Below are 21,097 nucleotides of genomic sequence, written 5' to 3' on the forward strand. Positions count from 1 at the left end.
TAGTTGATTCATGGTCGTCATAGTCAACAAGATTGTATTATGCAGAATGCTGTTACACATTAAGACAAGACCTTAAAGTAGCAGAAATAACAAAGCCTGCTCCTGTTTCAGTAAAAAAGCCAAGGGATGGGACTGCAGAAATATAACCACTCAAATTCACAGAGCAATGGATGCAAGGACTGACCATCCATGATATCAAAATTATAGTTTTAAACATTGGAGTAAAATAAGCTTATATTTCGGATTCTGATAAGGTATGACAACTGAACTAAAAGCTCATGGAGGCGTTTAGAAGAGATGTTCATGAATTAATGGGTACATGTTCTTCATGAATTAATGGGTACACGTTCATTTAGGAGTGATGTTCTTCATGAATTAATGGGTACACGTTCATTTAGGAGTGATGTTCTTCATGAATTAATGGGTACACGTTCATTTAGGAGTGATGTTCTTCATGAATTAATGGGTACATGTTCATTTAGAAGTGATGTTCTTCATGAATTAATGGGTACACGTTAATTTAGAAGTGATGTTCATGAATTAATGGGTACATGTTCCTTTAGAAGTGATGTTCATGAATTAATGGGTACACAGTCATTTAGAAGTGATGTTCATGAATTAATGGGTACACAGTCATTTAGAAGTCCAAAAACGTATGTAGTAACTGCCAAAAGCCCTTTTAAACAAAATACTACTTTGGGGGATACCTAGTCAGTTAAACAACAATGTATTCAACAAATATGTCTTCCGCATTTAACCCAATCCATCTGAATTAGAGAGGTGTGGGGGGGCTGCCTTAAAATCGACGTCTTCAGCACCCGGGGAACAGTGGGTTAACGGTCTTGCTCAGGGGCAGAAAGACAGATTTTTACCTCGTCAGCTCGGGGATTGGATCCAGCAACCTTCCGGGTTACTGGCCCAACGCTCTAACCACTGCCTGCCGCCATCCTGCTGCACCCAATGTGAATGATTGGATTTACAGTGTCGTGTTAAGGTTGTCCTGAGCCTTTTAACCATATGTGTAAAGAAAGAATTTGACCCTTGATCGTATTCTAATCTAAACCCAGAACATCAGCCAGTCTGTTTGTGCGATCATGCCGACTATAATTCTTTGTCGTGTGTCTTGACAAACAGCAATGGAATTGTCAAGAGCACAAAGATCTGAGATCAGGCTAGAAGAAAATCAGCTCAAACAAAGAAACCAAACCAACAGATAAACATTTTAAACATTTATTCTCATCTGTCCAAAAAAGAACATGGATGACAACAGCAACCGTCTGTAAAACTAAATCCTGCCCCGTCTTTCCATCTAAACACACCAACAAATACATTTCAAATAAGTTTTTGCACGTTTGGGAGGAGTCGATAAGAGACGAACCAATCAGCTCAGACTTCCTGGGAATCTAGCTATGACGGACAGGGGGTGCGTCCAGTAGTAATACCAGGTAGGGGGTGTGTCATATCAATAACACTAAGTTCACGGTCCTCTACCCACTGAAACATTGTCAAAATATCCCAACACAGACCGACAGATTCAAAAGGCACAACAAAAAAAGTCTACTTACACAGAAGAGAAACTATATATGAAAACAGATGTATCAGAAGTTTATTAGTGAGTATCGGTTCTGAATGGAGGGGGTGGGGTAAGTATAAATGAATCTGATTGGCTGTTTGTGGAAGGGGTAGAGTGGGATTGGCTGGACAGGGGAGAGAGGGCTGTATTAATTGGTCCAGAGGGAGGTCAAAGGGTCATTGAGAGTAAAGGTCACTCTATGACGACCACGTCAGCATCCTCGTCTTTCTTCTCTACCGCCACACTCTCATCCTCTCCTCCCACTCCTTCATCCTCCTCTTCCTCTCCCAGCTCTCCTTCCACTCCCTCATCCTCCTCTCCAAACTCATCTCCTACTTCAAACCCTTCCTCCTCTTCCTCTCCTACCTGCTCCAGCTCTCCCTCAGCCTCCCCCTCATCCTGCGTCTCCTCCTCACCCTGCGTGTCCCCCTCTCCTCCCGCTGGCTTCTCTACTTGCGCCTCTTCCTCCCCTCCATCTGCTACCGCCACTCCCCCCTCCTCCATCTTCTCCTCCTCTACCCCATCAGCCCCGGTGGCCTCCTGCGATGTCTCTGGCCCCGCCTCTTCCTTGGTGGTCTCCGCCAGGCTCTCATTGGTCAGCTCAGCCTCTGACACCTCCATAATCATTGAGTCCTCTGGGTCCTGGTCGTCCTGGTTACCGAGGAAGGGGTTCTCACCCTGCAGAGAGGAGAGAGGAAGGGCAGGGTCAGAGAGAGATTGTGAGTGAGTGAATGAGTGTGTGAGGCACAGAGAGTCAGTGTTTCTAAGGTGGGGGGGGGGGGGGGGGGTTATGTGTGAGATAGGCGTTTTTGTACCTTGAGGTAAAACACCAGCTTATTTCCGATGATTTTGTGGTTGAGGATGCTGCGAGCCACTGACAGACTGGCCCTCTTAGACTGCTCCATCATACCCTGGGGTCACGCAGGAAGCAAAGGTCACACAGGAGTCAGTGGGGGAAAGGTCAGAGAGGGCAGAGCAAAAAAAAATTATAAAAAAAGTACTGGTTCCTCCAAATCTTCTGTATCCAACCAAGCAGGGTTTATATTGTATAGTGCTCCCTGCCAATCTCAACCAAGCAGGGTTTATATTGTGTAGTGCTCCCTGCCAATCTCAACCAAGCAGGGTTTATATTGTGTAGTGCTCCCTGTCAATCTCAACCAAGCAGGGTTTATATTGTGTAGTGACCTGGTCTCATCCTGCCCTACAGTCAACATACACTGAGCTGTGTACTGACCTGGTATCAGTCACTATACACTGAGCTGTGTACTGACCTGGTATCATCCTGCCCCTACAGTCAACATATACTGAGCTGTGTACTGACCTGGTCTCATCCTGCCCCACAGTCAATATACACTGAGCTGTGTACTGACCTGGTATCAGTCACTATACACTGAGCTGTGTACTGACCTGGTATCATCCTGCCCCTACAGTCAACATACACTGAGCTGTGTAGTGACCTGGTATCATCCTGCCCTACAGTCAATATACACTGAGCTGTGTACTGACCTGGTATCATCCTGCCCCTACAGTCAATATACACTGAGCTGTGTACTGACCTGGTATCAGTCACTATACACTGAGCTGTGTACTGACCTGGTTTTAGTCACTATACACTGAGCTGTGTAGTGACCTGGTATCAGTCACTATACACTGAGCTGTGTAGTGACCTGGTATCAGTCAATATACACTGAGCTGTGTAGTGACCTGGTATCAGTCAATATACACTGAGCTGTGTAGTGACCTGGTATCAGTCACTATACACTGAGCTGTGTACTGACCTGGTATCAGTCACTATACACTGAGCTGTGTACTGACCTGGTATCATCCTGCCCCTACAGTCAATATACACTGAGCTGTGTAGTGACCTGGTATCAGTCACTATACACTGAGCTGTGTACTGACCTGGTATCAGTCACTATACACTGAGCTGTGTACTGACCTGGTATCAGTCACTATACACTGAGCTGTGTAGTGACCTGGTATCAGTCACTATACACTGAGCTGTGTAGTGACCTGGTATCAGTCACTATACACTGAGCTGTGTACTGACCTGGTATCAGTCACTATACACTGAGCTGTGTACTGACCTGGTATCAGTCACTATACTGTATAGCTGTGTAGTGACCTGGTATCAGTCACTATACACTGAGCTGTGTACTGACCTGGTATCAGTCACTATACACTGAGCTGTGTACTGACCTGGTATCAGTCACTATACACTGAGCTGTGTACTGACCTGGTATCAGTCACTATACACTGAACTGGTTACTGACCTGGTATCAGTCACTATACACTGAACTGGTTACTGACCTGGTATCAGTCACTATACACTGAGCTGTGTAGTGACCTGGTATCAGTCACTATACACTGAGCTGTGTACTGACCTGGTATCAGTCACTATACACTGAGCTGTGTAGTGACCTGGTATCAGTCACTATACACTGAGCTGTGTAGTGACCTGGTATCAGTCACTATACACTGAGCTGTGTACTGACCTGGTATCAGTCACTATACACTGAGCTGTGTAGTGACCTGGTATCAGTCACTATACACTGAGCTGTGTACTGACCTGGTATCAGTCACTATACACTGAGCTGTGTACTGACCTGGTATCAGTCACTATACACTGAGCTGTGTACTGACCTGGTATCAGTCACTATACACTGAGCTGTGTACTGACCTGGTATCAGTCACTATACACTGAGCTGTGTACTGACCTGGTATCAGTCACTATACACTGAGCTGTGTACTGACCTGGTATCAGTCACTATACACTGAGCTGTGTACTGACCTGGTATCAGTCACTATACACTGAGCTGTGCAGTGTACTGACCTGGTATCAGTCACTATACACTGAGCTGTGCAGTGTACTGACCTGGTATCAGTCACTATACACTGACCTGGTATCAGTCACTATACACTGAGCTGTGTACTGACCTGGTATCAGTCACTATACACTGAGCTGTGTACTGACCTTGCGGTTGAAGTTGTGGTCGGGGGACTTGAGGTGTTTCTGTATGACGTAGAACTGCATGGGGATGAATAGGTCACAGGCTGCACAGTGGGCTGCCTCCACCTTCTTCATGAAGTGTTCCATACCCAACTCTGTTACAGAGGGAGAAACAGGGAAACAGTTGGACCAGCAGAGAAGAGAAACACAGAGAAAACCTTTACAAATCCACCCTGTTCCACAGAAGAGTAACACACAGTGCGTACGCAACACACACACAGTGCGTACGCAACACACACACACACACAGTGCGTACGCAACACACACACACACAGTGCGTACGCAACACACACACAGTGCGTACGCAACACACACACAGTGCGTACGCAACACACACACAGTGCGTACGCAACACACACACACACAGTGCGTACGCAACACACACACAGTACGTACACAACACACACAGTACGTACGCAACACACACACACACAGAGTACACAGTACGTTCACAACACAGTACGTTCACAACACACAGTACATTCACAACACACAGTACGTTCACAACACAGTACATTCACAACACACAGTACGTTCACAACACAGTACGTACGTACGCAACACACACACACACACAGAGTACACAGTACGTTCACAACACAGTACGTTCACAACACAGTACGTTCACAACACAGTACGTACGTACGCAACACACACACACACACACAGAGTACACAGTACGTTCACAACACACAGTACGTTCACAACACAGTACGTTCACAACACAGTACGTACGTACGCAACACACACACACACACAGAGTACACAGTACGTTCACAACACACAGTACGTTCACAACACACAGTACGTTCACAACACACAGTACGTTCACAACACACAGTACGTTCACAACATGGTTTCCGTTTGGAAAACGTAGCGCCGGATATTTGACCGGCAGCGTTTTCATCTCCCGGACGTTTAAAGAAACGTACCAGACCCGTAAGCATCGGTTGCATTACCTGATTAGGTCGTCCGCCCACGGTTCAGTAATAAATAATAATAATAACATTTAGATGGTAATTACCTCGTAACCGAACATGTAACTCAACTGCAATGTGAAGATGATACAATACATAGGCGGAGTGTCCATAAGGCTCGGGGGAGGCTTCCCCCTAAAGTACATTTTAATTGCCAAAAATTATATATCCTAATTAGCCTACAAATTAGCTTTTTATTGATCCGTTTGTCAGCAGAGTAGGCGATCATGTAAATGTCCTATTAATAAAGGTTCTGCTAATGTCTCCAGTCTCTCTGCTAATGTCTCCAGTCTCTCTGCTAATGTCTCCAGTCTCTCTGCTAATGTCTCCAGTCTCTCTGCTAATGTCTCTAAAGTTTGGTAGAATTGCATGAAATGTGTTTATGAAAAAAAAAAAGGCCAACATTTTCCTGTGCAAAGAAAGGAGAAAACAAATGTAATATATCGCCTGTGTCTACTCTAAGGCCTACTATTAGGCAAAATTATGTATATCCAATCACCACATGAGGAATAGTAAGCTCTATAAACACTAGTCTGCAAATGCGAGAATACATGGAATGTTTTGTTATAAATGTGATTTTTTTTTAAAAAGGTGAAAATTTGCTTCTCCAAACTTTAAACCTGAAAGTTGATTTGAAAACCAATAGAACAGGAGAAAGGGGCAACTGGTTTCAATGGCAATAGGAAGTCTATCAGATAACTAACTGCCTGTTACGTTTGGTTGGATTCTGGCTACTTTGAAGCGAGGCAAGACATGCCTCAGTATGTGGTAAAACACATTTCACAGAATGAAGTGCATGTTTTCAAAAGATTCATACGGCCTCCAGCTCATTACAAAGTAGGTTGTTGTGATTGTTGCGCAATAACTGGTCTTATTAAACAGACATGTTTTACTCCAGCAGCAACAAACAGCTGTCTGATCTTAAAATCAGCAGGAACAAACAGCTGTCTGATCTTTAATCAGCAGCAACAAACAGCTGTCTGATCTTAAATCAGCAGCAACAAACAGCTGTCTGATCTTAAAATCAGCAGCAACAAACAGCTGTCTGATCTTAAAATCAGCAGCAACAAACAGCTGTCTGATCTTAAAATCAGCAGCAACAAACAGCTGTCTGATCTTAAAATCAGCAGCAACAAACAGCTGTCTGATCTTAAATCAGCAGCAACAAACAGCTGTCTGATCTTAAAATCAGCAGCAACAAACAGCTGTCTGAGCTTAAACCACCAGTTTATTCACTGGTATTTTCATTGGTGGGAAAGTCAAAATGCATTATGTCACAATAGCCCGCTATTAGCGACAAACGGAAACCCTGGTAGACACCACAAACACACTGCTGTCCTTACGCCTGGTGAGGTCCTGTTCCTTGTAGACTTGACAGATGGCAGCACAGTGGTTCTCCATCTGACTGGTCCTCTGCTCCGTCTTCTTATACTTGTTGTTCAGGTACTCCTGGTGTGGACACACACAGTAAGAGGGGGGGGGCCGCTCAAAACACACGGGAATCTTACAGAAGATTGAGTGACTGTCCCCATCTGCATGGGTATGCCTGTGTGTGTCCCCATCTGCATGGGTCTGCCTGTGTGTGTCCCCATCTGCATGGGTCTGCCTGTGTGTGTCCACCTTTGATTGGGTGTGGGTGTGTGTGTGTGTATGCCTGTGTGTTCGCCTTTGATTGTGTGTGTGTGTCTTCCTTTGTGTGTGTGTGTCTGCCTTTGTGTGTGTGTGTCTGCCTTTGTGTGTGTGTGTGTGTGTGTGTGTGTGTCTGCCTTTGTGTGTGTGTGTGTGTGTCTGCCTGTGTGTCCGCCTTTGATTGTGTGTGTGTACCTGTAAGAAGTCTGTGGTGGGTTTGGACAGCTGACTGGACAGGAACTTGAAGTGATCTTTGTGGAACTTGCTCTCCAGGTGGGCCGCCATGTCCTCGTGGTAGAACGAACGGAACTTACACACCGAGCACGCAAACGTCACCCTGTCGACCACACAGAACAACCGTCAGACCACAAGCCTGCCGGCCCAATCAGAGGCAGCTATGTTGGACGGTGTGGTGAGTGAAACTACGGCTAAGTGGTTAGTGTTGAGTAACGCATTATCCCCCCCATCCATTCACAGAGACAGAGGAAAGACTACAGGAGGTCATTCTGCCCTCAGAGAATATTTAGGAAAAGAAGGAGAGGAGACAGAGGGAGGGAGGAGAGCGCGAGGGGAGAGAGCGGGGAGGGAGCGGAGAGAAGACAGGTCATTCTGCCCTCACTGAGAACATAGAGGGGAGAGAGGAGTAGACAGGTCATTCTGCCCTCACTGAGAACATACAGAGCCCTCCCAGAGCCCCCCAGAGTTTTCACCACTTGATTTGTTCCACATTTTGTTTCAGCCTGAATTTAAAACAGATTACATTTATTATTGTCACTGGCCTGCTGCACACAATGCCCCATAATGTCATAGTGGAATGATGTCTCATGAAATTTTTACAAATATATTTAAAATGAAAGCTGAACTATCTTGGGTCAATAAGTATTCAAGCCCTTTGTTATGGCAAGCCTAATTAAGTTCAGGAGTAAACATGTGCTTAACAAGTCACATAATAAGTTGCATGGACTCAGTGTGTAATAATAGTGTTGCACAGTAAATGATTTTGATTGACGATTTCGTCTCTGTACCCTACATGTACAAGTATCTGTAAGGTCACTCAATAGCACAGTAAATTTAAACCACAAAGACCAGGGAGGTTTTCCAATGCCTTAAAGGGCACCGATTGGTCGATATTATTATTATTATTTTTTTTATATAAAAGAAGCATATGCTGAATATCCCTTTGAACAGAGTGAAGTTATTAATTACACTTTGGAAGGTGTATCAATACATCCAGTCACTACTAAGATACAGGCGTCCTTCCTAACGAGGAAGGAAACCACTCAGGGATTTCACCATGAGGCCAATGGTGACTTTTACAGTCACAGAACTTAATAAGAGGAAACTGAGCATGGATCAACAAACGTTACTCCATAATATTAACCTAACTGAAAAAGTGAAAAGGAAGCCTGAACAGAATTAAAATATTCCATAAATATGCATCCTGTTTGCAACAAGGCACTAAATTAATACAAATTGTGGCAAAGCATTTCACTTTTTTGTCCTGAATACAATGTTGTTTGGGACATATCCAACACATTATGGAGTACCACCCTCCATATTTTCAAGCACAGTGGTGGCTGCATCATGTTATGGGTATGCTTGTATTAAGGACTGGGGAATTTTTCTGGATAAAAAGAAACGGAATGGAGATAAGCACAGGCAAAATCCTTGAGGGAAACCTGGTTCAGTCTGCTTCCAATAGACTGGGAGAGGAAATCACCTTTCAGCAGGACAATAACCTAAAACACAAGGCCATATCTACACTGGAGTTGCTTACCAAGAAGACTGAATGTTCCTGAGTCACAGTTTTGACATAAATCTGCTTTCAAATCTATGGCAAGACCTGAAAATGGTTGTCTAGCAATGATCAACAAGCAAGTTGACAAAAGGTTATTCTAACATGTAATGGACAAAACAAAAAATTATCCATTTTAAGCCCACTTTGTAACAGAATGTGGAAAAAGTCAAGGGGTATGAATCCTCTCTGAAGGCGCCTTAGTGACATCACATTCTGTTATAATGATCAGTGGTTTTATTGGTGTATTTAGGAAAAGATTCCATATAAAAACTCTGACCTCTGAGAAAGAGAAGAGAGAGAGGAGAAGATATGTAAAAGGACAGACAGAAAAGGAAGAAAATTAGACGAAGAGAAATTAAGAGATGTATTTTGTAATAACTGACCTCTGGGTTTGACTTTTGGGTGTTAGTGTGACCCCTGACCTTTCCAGGAAGCCGCCCCTCTTCCTCCTGTTTTTGGGGACCTTGTCCTGGGGAGGAGTCTGTTTCCCTGTCTGGAGCTTCTTCTTCATCTGAGAGATCTCCTCCTGCATCGACACCACTGGGGAGAGAGGAGAGGTTACAGTTGGAGAGGAAGACCGATGGAGAGATGAGGCGAAGAGAGGAGGGGAAGTAGAGGGGGAGACGGGGAAAGAGAGGAGGGGGAGACGGGGAAAGAGAGGAGGGGGAGACGGGGAAAGAGAGGAGGGGGAGACGGGGAAAGAGAGGAGGGGGAGACGGGGAAAGAGAGGAGGGGGAGACGGGGAAAGAGAGGAGGGGGAGACGGGGAAAGAGAGGAGGGGGAGACGGGGAAAGAGAGGAGGGGGAGACGGGGAAAGAGAGGAGGGGGAGACGGGGAAAGAGAGGAGGGGGAGACGGGGAAAGAGAGGAGGGGGAGACGGGGAAAGAGAGGAGGGGGAGACGGGGAAAGAGAGGAGGGGGAGACGGGGAAAGAGAGGAGGGGGAGACGGGGAAAGAGAGGAGGGGGAGACGGGGAAAGAGAGGAGGGGGAGACGGGGAAAGAGAGGAGGGGGAGACGGGGAAAGAGAGGAGGGGGAAACGGGGAAAGAGAGGAGGGGGAGACGGGGAAAGAGAGGAGGGGGAGACGGGGAAAGAGAGGAGGGGGAGACGGGGAAAGAGAGGAGGGGGAGACGGGGAAAGAGAGGAGGGGGAGACGGGGAAAGAGAGGAGGGGGAGACGGGGAAAGAGAGGAGGGGGAGACGGGGAAAGAGAGGAGGGGAAATAGCGAGGGAAAGGGAGAGAAGGTTTCCGTGTTGGAGGGGAAGGGAAAGAGGGAGGAGGTGACAGGGAAGCGGGCAAGGGAGGGAAGCAAGGAGGGGCGGTCTATTGAAAATGACATCTAGAGTTGTGAAACGTCACCCAGCTTGAATAAAAGAAGAGCGGAGCAGAAAAGAGAGACTGTCGGTAGGTTTGCATTGACCCAGGTTCATTTGACAAAAGCAATAAGGCAAAAAAAAATCTAAATACAGAAACGGCAGCTATAGGAGAAATGTTCTCCGCTCAACAATCTCTCTGTAGTCCAACTTTCTTTACAGCGGAAAACTTTTCCACAAGTACAATTTTTAAGGTATGAGGGGCATGTGATGTCATCACGTAACAAACTATAAGCTAGACTCCACATTTAATTCTAAACACTTGTTGAATCAAGCTTACTTAAATGTTTCAATTTCTATTATTTTCACTGCATCAAGGATAGCGTACACAGATGTTTCCGCTTTTGCAGCCTTCTTCAGTGTGTAGGTAAAAAAAAAAATAATCTTCAAAACAGCATTTGTAGGGAACAACCAATGAGCAACAAGTGCTTCTAATCAGGTTTGCCACTCATCTGCCAATCAGGGACGAGGCATCTCTGGTCTTCCTGTTTCACCATCCAATTATTCCAGATCTACAGGAGTGCAAGTTTCACCATGGCGACACTTTGGCACATGAGAATTATTAGAATATGGCTCATTAGTAAATTATTACATTCTGTCCATGCTGGCTTTCGGAGGCTACCTGAGACAAGAAACAGATAGGTGGGAGGGCAGACTAAATAGATCATGGAAACACCTCCAAGACACTAGATGGGAATGTGTTGTTTGTTTCTATGACAACACAGTTCAATGGAAACGCACCGTAGCAGGCTATTGTCCCATCTCATTACAATGTTTTCTAAATGTCCACTAATTATCATTACTTTAAATCACTGGGCAAGTTTATGGAGACAATTTATAGTTGTTTTGTGAGGAGAACAGGGGCCAGTTGAAGAGAGGAGGAAGAGGAGGAGAACAGGGGCCAGATGAAGAGAGGAGGAAGAGGAGGAGAACAGGGGCCAGTTGATGAAGAGAGGAGGAAGAGGAGAACAGGGGCCAGTTGAAGAGAGGAGGAAGAGGAGGAGAACAGGGGCCAGATGAAGAGAGGAGGAAGAGGAGGAGAACAGGGGCCAGTTGAAGAGAGGAGGAAGAGGAGGAGAACAGGGGCCAGTTGAAGAGAGGAGGAAGAGGAGGAGAACAGGGGCCAGATGAAGAGAGGAGGAAGAGGAGGAGAACAGGGGCCAGTTGAAGAGAGGAGGAAGAGGAGGAGAACAGGGGCCAGATGAAGAGAGGAGGAAGAGGAGGAGAACAGGGGCCAGTTGATGAAGAGAGGAGGAAGAGGAGGAGAACAGGGGCCAGTTGATGAAGAGAGGAGAAAGAGGAGGAGAACAGGGGCCAGTTGATGAAGAGAGGAGAAAGAGGAGGAGAACAGGGGCCAGTTGATGAAGAGAGGAGAAAGAGGAGGAGAACAGGGGCCAGTTGATGAAGAGAGGAGAAAGAGGAGGAGAACAGGGGCCAGTTGATGAAGAGAGGAGAAAGAGGAGGAGAACAGGGGCCAGTTGATGAAGAGAGGAGGAGAACAGGGGCCAGTTGATGAAGAGAGGAGGAAGAGGAGGAGAACAGGGGCCAGTTGATGAAGAGAGGAGGAAGAGGAGGAGAACAGGGGCCAGTTGATGATGAGAGGAGGAGAACAGGGGCCAGATGAAGAGAGGAGGAAGAGGAGGAGAACAGGGGCCAGTTGATGAAGAGAGGAGGAGAACAGGGGCCAGTTGATGAAGAGAGGAGAAAGAGGAGGAGAACAGGGGCCAGTTGATGAAGAGAGGAGAAAGAGGAGGAGAACAGGGGCCAGTTGATGAAGAGAGGAGAAAGAGGAGGAGAACAGGGGCCAGTTGATGAAGAGAGGAGGAAGAGGAGGAGAACAGGGGCCAGTTGATGAAGAGAGGAGGAGAACAGGGGCCAGTTGATGAAGAGAGGAGAAAGAGGAGGAGAACAGGGGCCAGTTGATGAAGAGAGGAGGAAGAGGAGGAGAACAGGGGCCAGTTGATGAAGAGAGGAGGAAGAGGAGAACAGGGGCCAGTTGATAAAGAGAGGAGGAAGAGGAGGAGAACAGGGGCCAGTTGATGAAGAGAGGAGGAAGAGGAGGAGAACAGGGGCCAGTTGATGAAGAGAGGATAGTAGATCTAATAACAGAGGAGATGAATCCATCTTACCTTTCTCTCCATCAGCTGGGGCTTTGGTTGCCTGGAGAGGAGAGAAACGAAATGACTACTGACACAGACACACACGGTCACACAGATGTGTTAGTTAAGTCACAGCAGCTCCTCACCTCATTTTCTTCACCGTTGTTCTCTGCTGGTTCTGTCATAGAGAGAGACAGAAAGACAGTCAGGTCAGACAGTGCATAGGGGTAGTTACTGTGTGTGGACATTGTCGTCTGTTCTGTGTGTGTGTGGTACCTTCAGCGGTCTCTCCACCTGCGCTCTCTGTCTTGTTCATCTTGGACTCTGGTTCATCTGCTGCGGTCAGAGTCTGTTTTCTCTTCTTCTGACCGTCACGCTGACCACCACCAGGCTGCTGCTGCTGCTGCTGGGGGACATCATCATCACATTGATGACGTGGCCAGTGACACTGCGTCTTCAAAGTCAAATATCTTCAAAACGTGATTGCTGACATGCAAAACATTTTGGGACCATCAGTAGACTAATAAAAACTTTTTTTCCATCTTTAACTTGGATCCCTTAACCATTACTATAATAGACTTTTCTCAAAAGGAACTTTCCAATAGATTCTCAAAAGGAACTTTTCAATAGATTCTCAAAAGGAACTTTCCAATAGATTCTCAAAAGGAACTTTTCAATAGATTCTCAAAAGGAACTTTTCAATAGATTCTCAAAAGGAACTTTTAGTGGACTCCCTGACATATCTCCACTATTACCATAAGGCCTCCATCAGGGGCAGAACCAGGCAAAATAAAAACAGAAAATAAAACCCAGAGAACGGACATTATAATGGAGTTTGGTCCAGATCTCTGCTGGGTGGTGTTGGTAGGGGCCACTATTTCTTGGAGCAGGGCAGTTTCCTTTCAATGGGAAAGGGACAGTTCGGTTCAATCAAAGAGGCATTTGTGGCTATATTGAATAGGGACTGGGGGCGATAGTACGATGACCAAACTATGAGTTTGGGGGGGTAGTTGTCATGTCAATTATATCCACGCCTCCCCAGGCCCTTAGCACTGTAGGCAGGGTAGGGGAGCGTTTAGGGGGTACGGGGGTTGATGAACAGGGGTGGGGGGGTTGGTAGGTAGGTCATCATGCCCTGCTGTGGGGCTGGCAGACTGGCGGGCAGTACGGTAGGGTACTTACTCGGTTGAGGGGCCTCTTGCGCCCGCGCTGGTGGCCTCCCTGGGGGCCCCCTCCAAAGTGGCGCCCTGGGAAGTCCTGGTGCCCAGGGACCCGGCCCTGTTGAGCGGACTGGTGGAAGGCCCCGGTCTGGGGGGGCATGCGGTGACCCAGGAGGGATGGGAGCTTGCCCCTACCCCCAGGGGAGTGACCGCCACCTCCCCGGCCTCCTCCTCTTCCACCCATCCTACCACCACCTCCACCCATGGGAGTGGGGTCGGATCTGCGGCCTCCAAACCCTCCGCGGCCTCCCCCCCTTCTCGGGGAGCGCTGGCCTGCTCCGGCCCAGCTTCCTCCTCCTTGGCCACTGGAGAAGGAGTCTCTCATGTTCTGCCGCTGCATCTTAGCAGCTCCGTAGGAGGAGGAGCTGTCAAAGCCTGAGCCTAGACCACCACCTCCTCCGAAGCCTGAAGCTCTTTGGGTCATGTCCCCTCGGCCATCGCCGTAACCATAGCTACCGGATCTGTAGAGATCCCGGGAGGGGAGGGAGGAGGGGCCCCGCGAGTCGAAGGACTCGTATTGGTCAAACCTGCGAAAAGGGGGAGGGAGGGAGTGGTAGAACGAGCAGAGAGTGAGGGAGGGAATCTCTCTTCCCCTCCTTTTACTCCTCTCTCTCTATGACATGTTTCCCCCCAAGATGATGAGCCACATTAGTGATGTCATAATGATGCAGAATGTTTCTGCCAATCCCAACGCTGCTGAGTCTTGATGTAGGCATTCATGGCAGGAAGGCTTTTCTCTGTCAACATTTGGTTTACACACATTTGAGCATTCCCCATTTCTCATCCACCTCACCCTTCTCTCTGAGGTCAAAGGGGGGGTTGGTTGGTACCCCAGTAGTGGGGGAGGGGGGGTTTACTCCCTAGTCAAGATGAGGTCTCACTGTGTGGGGACAGAGCTGGAGCTGTACAGAATATCAGGGTTGGTTCATGGGTCACAGACAGACAGACAAGAGCAGCCTTATAGAAACAGGACTGTTCCATGTGGCAAATTGCATGTGGGGGTGATTAGACTGTACCACAATACAGAGGGGGCGGGGGGGGCACATTTAGTTGGTGTTCGTTGTGCATTTACAGGGTGGGGCCTCAGCCAGAATATGACCTTGGTTGTTGTCACCGGCATTCGTTCTCTCCCTCCTCCCCCTCGAGCAACCTCCCGCTCAGACACAGAGAGTCAGGATGAGGTGGACATGTTGGTGTATTTGTCTGAGTCAGATAGATCAGACAGGGGAGTGCATTTGGGGGATCTGTGGGTGCTGCACTTCTACCTCCATGACACAAGGGGAATACTATAACAACCTGCTGCTGACTTCCGTGTGTCTGGGAACTATGCCTGTGGTGGTGAGGGATCTACCTGGGTATATGAATGGGAATCCATAAGCATGACAGTATAATGAAGACAAACCAACTACACCCAGGACAGCATACGGGGTGGAAGGAGCCAGGGTGAGGCTCATATCTCTAGTGCTGGGTGGGAGGAGCCAGGTAGAGGCTCATATCTCTAGTTCTGGGTGGGAGGAGCCAGGTAGAGGCTCATATCTCTAGTGCTGGGTGGGAGGAGCCAGGTAGAGGCTCATCTGGATAGTTACTATCGTTACTTCAACAACAGTTAAAAACCCTTAACTACAGCTAGCTACTTTCTGGTTTAGACTAAACCTACTTGTGTTACCCAAACTAACGGACTGGAATCGGAGAAACAGACTACTTATCCTTAACATGTCATGTTTCAGCAAAATGAAGCAATACGTATCCTTGAGGTCTGAAAATCCCCTTTAAATCAAAACATTTCCCCAACCGAAATACATTGGATATTTACCCTGTAACCCTTACCGTTACATCCTAGCCGTGTCCAGGGGGAGGGGCTAGCTAAGGAGGGCGGGGACAGGAAATATGTGGGTGGTATGTAGTGATTACAGGGAGAGGCTGTGGCAGCAGCATTGTGAGGTGATTAAAGCAGGGAGAGAGAGGCTGTGGAGCAGCATTGTGAGGTGATTAAAGCAGGGAGAGAGAGGCTGTGGAGCAGCATTGTGAGGTGATTAAAGCAGAGAGAGAGAGGCTGTGGAGCAGCATTGTGAGGTGATTAAAGCAGGGAGAGAGGCTGTGGAGCAGCATTGTGAGGTGATTAAAGCAGAGAGAGAGAGGCTGTGGAGCAGCATTGTGAGGTGATTAAAGCAGAGAGAGAGGCTGTGGAGCAGCATTGTGAGGTGATTAAAGCAGGGAGAGAGGCTGTGGAGCAGCATTGTGAGGTGATTAAAGCAGGGAGAGAGAGGCTGTGGAGCAGCATTGTGAGGTGATTAAAGCAGGAAGAGAGAGGCTGTGGCAGCAGCATTGTGAGGTGATTAAAGCAGGAAGAGAGAGGCTGTGGAGCAGCATTGTGAGGTGATTAAAGCAGAGAGAGAGAGGCTGTGGAGCAGCATTGTGAGGTGATTAAAGCAGGGAGAGAGGCTGTGGAGCAGCATTGTGAGGTGATTAAAGCAGGGAGAGAGAGGCTGTGGAGCAGCATTGTGAGGTGATTAAAGCAGGGAGAGAGGCTGTGGAGCAGCATTGTGAGGTGATTAAAGCAGGGAGAGAGAGGCTGTGGAGCAGCATTGTGAGGTGATTAAAGCAGGGAGAGAGAGGCTGTGGAGCAGCATTGTGAGGTGATTAAAGCAGGGAGAGAGAGGCTGTGGAGCAGCATTGTGAGGTGATTAAAGCAGGGAGAGAGAGGCTGTGGAGCAGCAATGTGAGGTGATTAAAGCAGGAAGAGAGAGGCTGTGGCGGCAGCATTGTGAAGTAATTAAAGCAGGGAGAGAGGCTGTGGAGCAGCATTGTGAAGTAATTAAAGCAGGGAGAGAGGCTGTGGCAGCAGCATTGTGAGGTGATTAACTTCTCTGGGATAGGTGGCAGTATTCTCACGTCTGGATGAAAAGCGTGTCCAAAGTAAACTGCCTGCTTCTCAGGCCCAGAAGCTAAGATACGCATATTATTATTAGATTTGGATAGAAAACACTCTGAAGTTTCTAAAACTGTTTGAATCATGTCTGAGTACAACATAGCTAATTTGGCAGGTGAAACCCCGAGGACAAACCATCCAGATGGTTGTTTTTTGGTTGTCTTTTCAATGGATTTTCATTGGTAATCCAGATATCTAAAGGGACTTTCTTGCAGTTCCTACCGCTTCCACCGGATGTCAACAGTCTTTAGAAATTGGTTGAGGTTTTTCCTTTGAGAAATGAAGAAGTAGCACCGTTCAGAACGAGGCTAGAGAGAGGTGTACTCTTTGTTAGAGGCTCCACTTTGTTTTCCTCCGGTATTGAACACAGTTAATCCCGTCTTAAATTTTACCAAAAGTTGTTTTAGGAAAGTAGTTTGAAATGTTTGGACAAAGCTTACAGGTAACGTACGAGAAATTTTGTAGTCATGTCGCGCGAGTTGGAAGCAGTGTTTTTCTGGATCAAACGCGTCAAATAAATGGACATTTTGTTAATATATCGATGGAATTAATCGAACAAAAGGACCATTTGTGATGTTTATGGGACATATTGGAGAGCCAACAGAAGAAGCACGTCAAATTATAAATTTATTTCTGCGTTGTGTGTCGCGCCTGCAGGGTTGAAATATGATCGTCTGTGTATGTTTGCTGGGGTGCTGTCCTCAGATAATAGCATAGTTTGTGTTCCCCGTAAAGCCTTTTTGAAATCTGACACGCTGGCTGAATTCACAAGTGTAGCTTTAATTTGGTGTATTCCATGTGTGATTTCGTGAAAGTTCAATTTTTATAGTAATTTATTTGAATTTGGCGCTCTGCATTTTCACTGGATGTTGGCCAGGTGGGACGCTGGCGTCCCACATATCCCAGAGAGGTTACAGCAGGAAGAGAGAGGGTGTGGCAGCAGCATTGTGAGGTGAATCAAGCAGGAAGAGCGAGGGTGTGGAAGCATTGTGAGGTGATTGAGAGTGATTGAGGTGTGAAGAGAAAGGGGGATTGATATGGAAAACAGCTAGCTGCAGATGTGTGGAAAACACAGGAAAGGTGCAGGTCAGATGATAGAGTGTATGTATAGTGTTGGAAAGGCAGACTACACAACCGTGTGAAGGTGCGTGATTGATCTTGAGGGCAAAGACGTGTGTGTGTGGCGAGTTGAAACCAGGGGAGAGTTAAGGTGTTAGCTTGCTTCAGTTCGGCTGGTGCTAGCTATAATAGTGGGCTAAGCGAACTGAACGAGTGTGGTCGCATACTCCCTTAAAAGACCTTCGCTTGAAAAATGAGAAACGCGACAATAGTCTGTCCATTTTGAGGCGCCATAGCCAGTATACACTCCCTCAATAGTCAAGAGTTAATCTAATAACTCATGGAATATCAAATGTTTACGTTTTTTTTTACAAAGGAGATCTTAGTCAATTTTACACATAACTAAGATGTCTTGTGCAGTATTTCTCAATGAAAGAATTTGCTTGAAAACCAATCATCATCTCTCGTTGAATGACCAAGACTTTCCTGAAGAATCAACACTGTTTGACAGAACAACCCAGGGGGAAATGTACCGAAGACCACAAAAATGTTACAATGTCGTCATGATATATGCACGAGCTGTTCCGGACACTTTGGGCTGAGAAGCATGCGGACACCTTTACCAGCCAGGGGAAAAAAAGTGTGTGCATGTCAGCTAGAGATCTGTGTGTGTTACCTGTCGCTGCGCCCCCCACCCTTCATGCCTCCCTCCAGCTGGGTCAGCATGTCAAGGCGTTGGTTGATCTTAGCGATGACAGCGTCTGCACTGGTTCCCGTCGACAACAGAGAGCTCCCAGAGAGACCCCTCTTGTGCCCCCCTCCGTAGCCCCCCATCCCTGACATGGAGTCCTTGTAGCCCCCTCCATACGGGTCATAGTTGTCTGAGCCTCGGGGGAGAGCAGAGATGATTTTAAGGTGAGGATCACACAGTTTATAGGCAGGGGTATAGAGGTGTAGCTAGCTAGCTACCTGAATCAAAATGAGCCAAATCATAGGCTACCTCGTTTAAAATTCAATAATTTTGATATGGGCGCCTTTGGCTAAGTGCATTTTGTAAATATGATAAGTCAACACAATCAATTAGGTTTAAAGCACAGGAGGCTGCTGAGGGGAGGACGGCACACAATGTCCAGGAACAGAGCGAAAGGAATGGCATCACACCTGGAAACGATGTGTTTGATACGTTCCACTAATTCCACTCCAGCCATTACCGTGAGCCTGTCCTCCCCAAGCAAGGTGTTAGCTAACATTCGGTGGTGTAAAGTGTTACTGTTTATTCAACTAAAACCGCTGGCACATATTCTTGGGCAATTCAGATATGTAATGTTCTAGACTGGTGTTAACAGGTTCAGTACGTTCTCTCTCTCTCTCTTACCTCGGCTCCCCGACCCTCCTCCCCAGCTCGAGTATCCTCCTAACAGATTAAAGAGAGGTTTCAAATTAAAGGGTTATCCACAAGCACTCCAAGACGGGTTGTATAACGCAATGTGGCATATCAGAATAACGTACACACGCGTAGCATAGCTAGCTAATGAATTCACACGGGTGAACGTTTGACAACAAAGAAACTAGTTGTAAGCTAACATCTAGCTAGCTAGCCAACTAACTTCGCTAGCTAACGTTAGTTAACTAGTCGGCAACCTTGCACTTTTACAACCCGTTTGGTAAAAAAAAAAACATGAACTATACCGTTAACGGTGGCAATCATAGCTTGTTAGTACGTTAACGTTAGTTACATTCACGTGAAGGGCTGTGGGGATCGTATTCTCTGGAGGGGGAATGTAGAAAAACGGCATATGGCGGCCATTTTCTTAACGCTATTGTGAGTTCAAGTCGTGGCAGACAGACTCCATTTTAATGAGATTACACACCAAGACTGTGGCGTTCTCTTTCTATATAAACCACAGCTAGCTACGTATTGCATACATTACCGGTTCTGTAAAATGACAATGTATAACGTACAAATTAACGTTACTATTTTAGCTTGCTAGCAATCTTGAATGGCTAGCTAACGTTAGCTTGTAAGTAGCTAGCTAGCTGACGTTAGTAATATAACATCTTGAACATGAATAACCTAGTGAAAATATAAACCCATTGGAATATTTTGATACATACCTGAACTGTAGCCACGGCCTTCCATAATTTGATGATATGTTATTGTTGTTGATGGATTTTTAAAAATATATATAAAGCTAGCTACTGTAGCCGTTAGCAAACCAGGAGCAACGGACACAGCAGTGGGCGAATATGTTTAGCTAGGGTCACCAAAAGACACCACCTCGTTTCTCCCATTGGGTCATCCGAAAGCAGGACGCCACTCCCCATACGACTATTGGCTGATCAGAAAACTCTACACTGTAATTGGCTATATAGTCTGTCAGTTAACAAAAGCGAGTGACGGAATAACAATTTTTCTAATCAGTTACTGGGAATAATCATAATTTTTCTTTAACATATTTTATAGATTTCCCTAATGAAAACATATTAGAAATTAATAGTATGCTACAAGCCTGGACAGTAGTGAATGAAACAGTCAGAGTGCACACAACATGTACATACAAATAAATACGTGTTTGTTTGTTTTCCAAGGCACAATAATCATATAAAATAGAACTGGCTACAGGTAACTATCCTTCATTATTTTAACAACCATATTCTATATGACTTTAAAAAAAATTATAAACAGAATTCAGAACACACCTTCCACCTCCTTCATTATTTTCCATGGAATGCATAGCCCCTCATTGATTATCCCTTACATAACAGGGTTATGAGCCTTGCTGTCTCCCTGCCCGATCTCAGAAACAATGTTTCCCTTTAGAATTTCCAGCTCTGTATGGTTGTGCCTGGTGCGGTGGAGGAGATCTTTGTGGGCTATACTCAGCCTTGTCTCAGGGTAGTAAGTTGGTGGTCAGTTGATTTCCCTCTGCTGGTGTAGGGGCTGTGCTTTGGCAAAGTGGGTGGAGTTATATCCTGCCTGGTTGGCCCTGTGTGTCCCCTGACCCTCTGTAGTACGCACTACCCTCTGTAGTCCGCACTACCCTCTGTAGTCCGCACTACCCTCTGTAGTCCGCACTACCCTCTGTAGTCCGCACTACCCTCTGTAGTCCGCACTACCCTCTGTAGTACGCACTACCCTCTGTAGTCCGCACTACCCTCTGTAGTCCGCACTACCCTCTGTAGTGCGCACTACCCTCTGTAGTGCCTTGCGGTCGGAGGCCGAGCTGTTGCCAAACCAGGTAGTGATGCAACCGGTCAGGATGCTCTCGATGGTGCAGCTGTAGAACCGTTTGAAGATCTGAGGACCCATGCCAAATATTTTCACTCTCCTGAGGGGGAATAGGTTTTTGTTGTGCCCTCTTTACAACTGTCTTGGTGTGCTTGGACCATGTTAGTTTGTTGGTGATGTGGACACCAAGGAACTTGAAGCT

The 21,097-nt window shown here is 46.6% G+C and overlaps 1 protein-coding gene across 1 annotated transcript; it reads right to left on the reverse strand.

Moving 5' to 3' along the window:
- Nucleotides 1-1,216: 1,216 nt before the first annotated feature.
- LOC139424331 (A-kinase anchor protein 8-like) lies at nt 1,217-19,904 on the reverse strand. Its single transcript, XM_071176062.1, has 13 exons — nt 19,782-19,904; nt 19,042-19,080; nt 18,343-18,553; nt 13,641-14,205; nt 12,735-12,861; nt 12,605-12,636; nt 12,489-12,519; nt 9,371-9,527; nt 7,385-7,526; nt 6,904-7,009; nt 4,548-4,678; nt 2,389-2,484; nt 1,217-2,251 (listed from the first exon to the last, which is right to left on the reverse strand). Exons 1-13 carry the CDS (start codon nt 19,804-19,806, stop codon nt 1,766-1,768), a joined length of 2,148 nt encoding a protein of 715 aa, XP_071032163.1. The 5' UTR covers nt 19,807-19,904; the 3' UTR covers nt 1,217-1,765.
- Between the last annotated feature and the right edge of the window lie 1,193 nt (nt 19,905-21,097).

The sequence above is a fragment of the Oncorhynchus clarkii genome, chromosome 13, assembly GCF_045791955.1.
Source record: "Oncorhynchus clarkii lewisi isolate Uvic-CL-2024 chromosome 13, UVic_Ocla_1.0, whole genome shotgun sequence".
Classification (NCBI taxonomy): Eukaryota; Metazoa; Chordata; class Actinopteri; order Salmoniformes; family Salmonidae; genus Oncorhynchus; species Oncorhynchus clarkii.

Excerpts from the sequence above, each read along its gene's own strand:
- LOC139424331 (XM_071176062.1), bottom strand. The coding sequence starts at position 19,806 with ATGGAAGGCCGTGGCTACAGTTCAG. Across the intron at positions 9,528-12,488 it reads CCCAGCTGATGGAGAGAAAG|TGGTGTCGATGCAGGAGGAG; the intron begins GTAAGATGGATT and ends CTCTCTCCCCAG. Across the intron at positions 7,010-7,384 it reads CCACCACAGACTTCTTACAG|GAGTACCTGAACAACAAGTA; the intron begins GTACACACACAC and ends TGTCCACACCAG.